Consider the following 7,625-nt stretch of genomic DNA (forward strand, 5'->3'; position numbering starts at 1 on the left):
GGATATAGTGGGAGAGAAATGGACTCTTCTCTTTACAGTTATAATACTTTTTTAACTTATTTTTGTGTATATTCCGCCTCATCATTTGTAGTGACCCCTTTCTTCGAAAAGCTGTAAATGAAAAGGTTGATTAGCACTGATTTGGGTGGTTTACTCAGAAATAACCTTTATTAACCTATGAAAGATTTCCAGAAAATAAACTATTTTCTTTATTCAGTATACACATATACACACACACACACACACACACACACACACACACACACACACACACACACACACACACACACACACACACACACACACACACACACACACACACACAGATTATTGCATCATGGACCTGTACTGTATCTTAAGATAATCACACCATAAGACCAGAATGCTAGGACTCACAATATCAAACTCTTGAGAAATGCCTCACTTGCGTATTCTTTCTCGTCTACTGCAATATTTTTTTTCACATCGCTAGCAATACTGTTGTCCTTATTGATTGTAGCTGGCAAAAATGCTATTACCAAGTGCGGGACATAACGAATATTGGTATACTATGACCAATCACATACATTTATTAATGGTGTGCTCAAGGAACAATGTTGTGGTAGGTTCATCTGTAGAGTTTCACTGATGAGATAACCCAAAGAGTGCTGATAAGCCAGTACCAAATATTCACTGTCATTAATGGCTTTTGCTTAAGCTGTACTTCCACACCAAAATCAACCATACACCTACTAAAGGAATACACCCAGGGAATACTACAACACCAAGGCACAGAGCTTACATTTTGGCAATGCAAAGTGGGATTAATGCTTAGTGTCATACTAATATAAAACAGATATTTCATCAGTGGTATTAGATTACTTCCATTTCAAATAGCTGAAGCATATAAAGTGTGAAACTCAGATATTCATCAATATTTAATGATTTCAGTTCTCAATGACTTGACAAAAAGCATAGATTTTATGAGGAGCAGACCAAAAATATGAGGCAAAATTCTAGACAGCTGAGAGGTGTGCCTATAAGAGAGAGAGAGAGAGAGAGAGAGCTCTTTTTTGGCAAAAAAAGTAATGTAGTAATGTTCAGATCTTTGTACTTGTTGTTTCTATGATTTGTCCTGCAGAGGAAAAGCTCACATTCTGAGAAAAAAAGTCCTACTTTGGGGAGGGCATATGAAAAGGTGGCAACCCTATCCTCAAATTCATACCATGGGATAATGATCTTGTTGGTAAGAGTGTGGTGGATTGTTACATTCCAGCTCTGCACTGACTATACCTCAAACTGCCAGAATATCACTGAATGTCCAGGTTTCTTGACTCATATTTTTGGTCTGTTTCTAATAAAAAGTGTGACTTTCTGGAAACTTATTGGAGATCATAGCACTCAACCTTCTATCTATCTTTAAAATGTGGAATACTTCCTCCCATAATGTGAAACAAATGGACAAAATTTGGAACACTTACGAAGAAATTAAACTAAGGAGCTCATAGGATGGTTAAAATGTGAATTAAATGATTCAGTATTGTTTGCCATGGATATCAGCTACAAATTCTTGACAGTGAATATGTAATACACATTTTCAACATGGAACTTTGAGGAGCATTGACTTTAAAGACTGAAAACGAGGGACATTCCTCATAATGAAGTACACTAGAGAGGAATGATTGAAGTCACTAAATAATGTCTAACATGACTCTCAACAAATCAGGAATGCATCTCAGCAGAATTAGGGAAAATCCAGGAATAATTAGAGAAAATTGGGGACTCTTAAAATATTAATATTATTAATATGAGACATTGACAGAATAAGACAAATGTGAATTAATATACATCATCTGATGTAAAAGAAGTCTATAACTAATGATTGGCATTATTTATTAAGTGTAATGCACCAGAATTTCTCCAAATGTCAACAGCTTTAGGGGGGATTAGGAGAGACAGCACTAAAATTTGAGTCAAAATCAGGGACATTTGCGAGGTTTGATCAGTGAGTTTTAAAGGCCATGTGCTTTAAATAAAAAAAATGCTAGTGCAAAACATGCCATTGTTGTATACATCTCAACTGTTCAGATATTTACAGAATGTTCAGGTTTTTACTTTATGTTTTTGGTCTGTTTTTCATAGAATTTGTGTTTTTCTGAGAAATCACTGAGGACTGAAGTCACTAAATAATGAAATACATTTGAGTCACAGACTTCATGTCTTTCAGAAAATGCATCCTAACAAAAATCTCGTTATTCTAGTAACGTTCTAAATTTATAATATCAATATTAAAAATATGTCCCTATTTTGGACCTCCCCACCACCATTATTTTAGGGTTTGCCCAGACTTCTTGCAATAAGGTGTTACGAGGTATGCATTATTGCAACTTGCTAGTTTATTATAGCAATATGCAAAATCTGCTCCTGATACTGGGCTTTTTCCCCACCCCACCCAATTATTTTTGGCTTTGTCCAAAACACTTACCATAAGAGACTGAGTGATATGCCACTGACCCAGACTAATAAAAATCAAATATTGGGATATAAAAGAGAATGATTACTTATTTCACTGCACCTTCTTACTTTTATTTATATACCAGTTAGTAAAAACTACAAGAAAAACCTAGCCAAGCTAGAGTTTTCACTGTGTGACACTTTAAACCTCCTGTAATAGATACCCATGTGATATATACAAATGACCCCTTAAGGACATCAAGTGTTTCAGTAATATGGCTTCTGAATGTCCATGACTTTTTACTTTTACTTTTTAGTCTTTGTGGACACATTCAGGCCAATAAATTGGTTTTACTGGCCTGAATGCCTCCACAAAGACTTAAAAAGTAAAAGTAAATAATCATGGCCATTCAGAAGCCATATAGCTGAAACACTTGATCCTCTTAATGGGTTATTTGCATATATCCCATGGCCTTCTACTACAGGTGTGACAATACGAGGTATTACCAGCTATGCCAGGAAAAGCAGGGCAGTGGATGTGTAACATATGCCAGCACAACTAGCTGGAATTTTGTAAAGAATTTTATGTCATTTGTATATCAAACTGATTTGTACAGATGCTTGTGTTGAAAAATGTATTTGTAAAGCTGATTGTGTTAAAATGCACCAACAATGGGTTCTGACTGTATTGTAACTGATTAATGTAAATATTTTAGCAGATGATACTGGAAGAGAACAGGTTAATCTCAGGCTGGCTAACTTTGAAAAACAGTAAGAAATTAAATTACTTAATTTAGGCCATAAAGATTGTATCTTACAGTTCTGACTGCAGCCAGAGATGAAATGTCTGTGCCAGAGACCAGTTTACTAGCTCCTGTAGGAAGAGTGGAAGTGTTTTATAGCTTCCAGATGCTATAACACATCTCAGCAAAGCTCTGTCTGTGTGTATGGTAACACATATGAGCTAAATCCTGGCAGCTTATAGCCAAGGGGGTAGTATGGGAACCAGAAGTCATATGACCAGATGTATGTAATGTCATTCTGTAATCTAGGACAAAAATTATGTTTTAATCCTAGATGAGACTGAAGTCTCATTGCAGTCTGTTTTTGTAACCTGATAAAGAAGGATCTCTAACCCACTTCATCTTGGCTTGCTCTAGTAAGTGTACCAGGGAATAATAATTCTTTAGATTGGTCAGGAAAATATAGTGAGATTAGTTAAGTACTGCTTTTCTGTATCTATGTGAATTTATCTTTTCATCTTTATTTTAATATTTCCTATGATTGAAATTCTGGTGTTTATTGCAAACAGATATTTAGTATTTTCATGTTCTTTTATTATTTATTATTAAATATGTGTAAACCTTTCATTGTGGCTGGTCCTTTACAGAATATTTTAAACTCTGAGAGTACTTATAACTATTTGGTGACTCTGTGGCCACTCCTGAAAGCCTTACTGCATTGGTCCAAACACTACACTTGGTATTAATTTTGCTAAGTATAACTGGGTACCCTTGTAAGAGCCTTAGATTAGCTGGCTTTGGAGGGGCTGGTGGCAGTAACTATCTAATAGTCTCGACAGAATGGGGCATAGCTAGTAAATCTGTGCCAGCCTTTCCAAGGTGGGTGGGTGTGAAAATCAAATTCACATAGTAGGTGCTGGAGGACTTGGCTTGGACATTCAGTGAGGACTCAAATCTACAGCTCTTCTAGTGGGGAGTCTTGTTAGGGACCGGGAGAGAGAGAGAGAGAGACCCAGACCCTGGACTGTGTGTGTTCCCTGTGTGCTCTTAAGGGAAATTGTGAATTGTAGAGAGCTGCATCTAGAAATACTGTGGTATCTATTTTTGTTCCAAGTGAACGCCCCTCTCCAGTGTCAGGGATGAGAATTCAGACTCCTTGATTACTGACCCAGAGAGAAGATTTAGATTATCACAAAGTGAACATTCTGTTTTGGCTATGTTTTTCTTGTAGTTCTTTTTTTAACTAACTGGTCTGCCTGTGTGACTTTTTTACTTTCATTTATACACCAGGAAACTATACAGCTTTACTTCAATTTCCAAGGCAGAAAAATATGATATGAACTAGCCAAATTACCTGTTGTTAAGAAAATAACGAACGAACATGACCTATTTTACCCTGCCAACTTCTGGGCACACATATAGTTTCGTCCTTGTATATCAATGACACAACGAAAATTATACATCACGTCAACCTGTTACCTTGCAACAAGCTTCATCCCAACCTGTTTAACAACAGCATGACATCATTCTCGAAACTTGGGTACAGCCATTGGTTAGGTTGAATGGGCGGATTCCTCAAATGATTGATAGGAAGTTTGCCACTGACCGTTCAGGACGGAAAAGGGGAGAGTCCTACCCGAAGGGCGGAGAAAGCAACCTATTAAATTTATCTTAGGCAGGTGGGAAAAGTGTTGACTAATGTTTTTATGAAGTTAAGAACGAGGAGGTTTGAAGGAAGTAGTGTACAGTACCGAAAACAACGTACTGAAGAGAAGCCGAAACCCAGCAACGTTGCTTGATTAGTTAGTAACTGTTAGTGACTGAAGGGAACTACATCGGGTGAATCATTAGTATCGATCACCGACTATAGGTTACCAACAACGCTCTTTTCTAAGTTGAGAAAACAAGACAGCTAAAGACTAGTTACTTTGCTGTTGTTTAGGAGTGGCATTTCTAAGTTATAGAGGTTGAGAACTTGGCAATGAAGCGATTTATGAAATGTAGCCAACTTTGATACAGCTCGCGCCTTCAGTTAATTTTAACGCACACCTTCAGCTTACCACAGAAGCGGTACGACATCACAATTCACCTTTGGGCGACTTTCACACCGTTTTTAGTCGCTCGCTGTAAGTGACCATCGCAGTTAGCAGTGTTTTGTTGATAGCTTAGCTCGAAGGCTAACAAAACAAAGAAAATGTCTTTGGCCCAGCAGAGTCAGATATGGTACCCAACACACGTTAGTGTGACTGTGCTCCAGGCTCGGTGTTTAAGGGGGAAAGGCAAGGGAGGAACGAGTGATGCTTATGCAATCATCCAGATTGGCAAGGAAAAATATTCGACATCTGTGGTGGAAAAGAGCACATCTCCGCTATGGAAAGAGGAGGCGTCCTTTGAGCTGCCTCTGTTGCATCAGGGCAATCAAGAGCGCAACACTTTGTATGTGATTGTCATGCACCGAGCTCTGGTGGGCTTGGACAAGTTTTTGGGACAAGCTGTCATCAACCTGTGGGAGCTGTATGAAAACAAAAGCCGAAACAAAATCGAGTAAGTTCCGTAGTTTGCATTGCAGTCTACCAGCTGAATGCAGCAGTATGTAATCAAATTGAATCGTAGAGCTAAAACTGTTATTGTATTGTGATTCTACTTTGATTACCTCATACACTATCGAGTTTCGTAGTTAGTTGATCAAGTAACACCACAAAGGGACATTCTTTTTTTGTTTGGCATGCTTGTATTAGTAGCCTTTTTCTCTTCTGTTTTTAAGCAGGTTAAGTTATGTCCAGTACTACCCATCTACTTTGTGAGAAGTTTAAAATGTGTATGTATATATTGCTGATTAAGGTTTACTTTTCACATGATTTAAAGATTGTATTTTAGACTTGGCTTTACATGAATGATATGGCACCTTAAATAAATATTACATATGCTAAGTAAAATAAGTGGTGTGGTATATGCATGCGAAAGAATGTAGGTTTTTTAGATGTCTGAAGTTGTTTGAACTGTTAAGTAAATTCATACTAGTGTTTGTGTCACAGGTGCATGCAAACACACATACCTCTCAACCTCTTGGTGCAAGAAATCTGGACAAAGCCTGGTAAAATGGGGGTGGGGAGACAAAGGCCCAAAATAGGAACATATTTTAAATATTGTTCTTATAAACTTAGAAAATGGCTAGAGGAACAGGGTTGAACATTTTTTTTTGAAGGATATGAAGTCTGACACTCAAATGTATGTCATTATTTAGTGACTTTAATCCTGAGATCATCCCAGAGAATTGCCAGAAAAATTAAAATTTTATGTGGAATATAGCAAAAATGAGGCGAAAATTTGGACAATTGAGAGGTATGAAACACTGGTCTAAGACTGTTGTAATGAAATAGTACAGTGCTTGCCACTAGCGCCATCCTTGAGTGAGATGGAGTCCAATGCAAAAGGGGCCCATAGTGTCCCCATTTTCACACACCCCCTGGTACGTGGCCTTACCTGCAGTTTCCAGATTAGTTTTTTTTTTCTTCCCTTTCCCATTTTTGTCTAATTTTTATCTTTATCCTTTTAACACACCCTCACTTTCCAAGATATTAGTGTATTAATTGTGGATAAATAACTGAATTAAGCTGAAGGTCTAGGAGCTGCTGGACCCTTAGATGCATGAGATTTTAGACGCACTGTGGTGTAGTTTGAGGTTTCTGTTTTAAATGTCTTGAGCAAAAGTCATCACTACAGGAAAAAAAATGTTTTTGTAAAACATTCTTTCACCAAATTGGCTAGTATTGCACTGTAATAACTGTAGCATAAATTATCAAATTTAGCAGGATATCCATCTTCCAGAATTCATAGGATTATAAATGCTATGAGGTGCATTGTATAGTAATTTTCCAACCTTTTGATTTTTTTTTAAGGAAAAATAGAAATGTCTGACAAGATGGCAGTTATTAATAAATTTGAAAGGACAAATGTATGAGGATGTGTAAATCGTATCTGGGAATAGTGCCTGACTCTTCCCCCAAAACCTTTTATGTATCTCTCTAGTTATGAGAGTAAAAGGCATATATTTCAAGTGATTGCTGTCAAACATGTAAACTTAGTACAAATATCAGTCTATGAATGTTTTACAGTGACAATTATATGGGTGGTTTAACATTGCCCCTGATGAAGAACAAGTTCAGATATTTAGCTTTGGCCCCAATAGGTAAAGGCTTGCGTTCTTTGAATATGAAAAAATGAGCAAAGAACTGTGCTCAAGAAAGGGCTGTACCATATAACACTGTTTAGAATTTGGAAATGCTCTAATACATCGCTGTCAAGTAATCAGGATTGTAGAGAGTGCACCACTTTGCTGAGCTTTGTATGCTTTAGAGTTAACACCTTAATTTTTAACCAGTGGAGGGTTGTGACCTACTGAAAAAGGAAACCACATTTGATATACAAATGGAAAAACTTTTCCTGAGC

At 37.1% G+C, this 7,625-nt stretch overlaps 1 protein-coding gene across 1 annotated transcript in view; it reads left to right on the forward strand.

The window, feature by feature from the left end:
- The first annotated feature begins 4,820 nt into the window (after window positions 1-4,820).
- RAB11FIP1 (RAB11 family interacting protein 1) overlaps window positions 4,821-7,625 on the forward strand; it is a 334,061-nt gene continuing 331,256 nt past the window's right edge. Inside the window, exon 1 of the mRNA XM_044083048.1 lies at window positions 4,821-5,720. Coding sequence (XP_043938983.1) covers window positions 5,371-5,720 — 350 coding nt within the window. The 5' untranslated portion in view covers window positions 4,821-5,370. The remainder of the gene's footprint in view (window positions 5,721-7,625) is intronic.

The sequence above is a fragment of the Protopterus annectens genome, chromosome 9.part0 (assembly GCF_019279795.1).
Source record: "Protopterus annectens isolate FY-2018-M chromosome 9.part0, PAN1.0, whole genome shotgun sequence".
Lineage (NCBI taxonomy): Eukaryota > Metazoa > Chordata > Ceratodontiformes > Protopteridae > Protopterus > Protopterus annectens.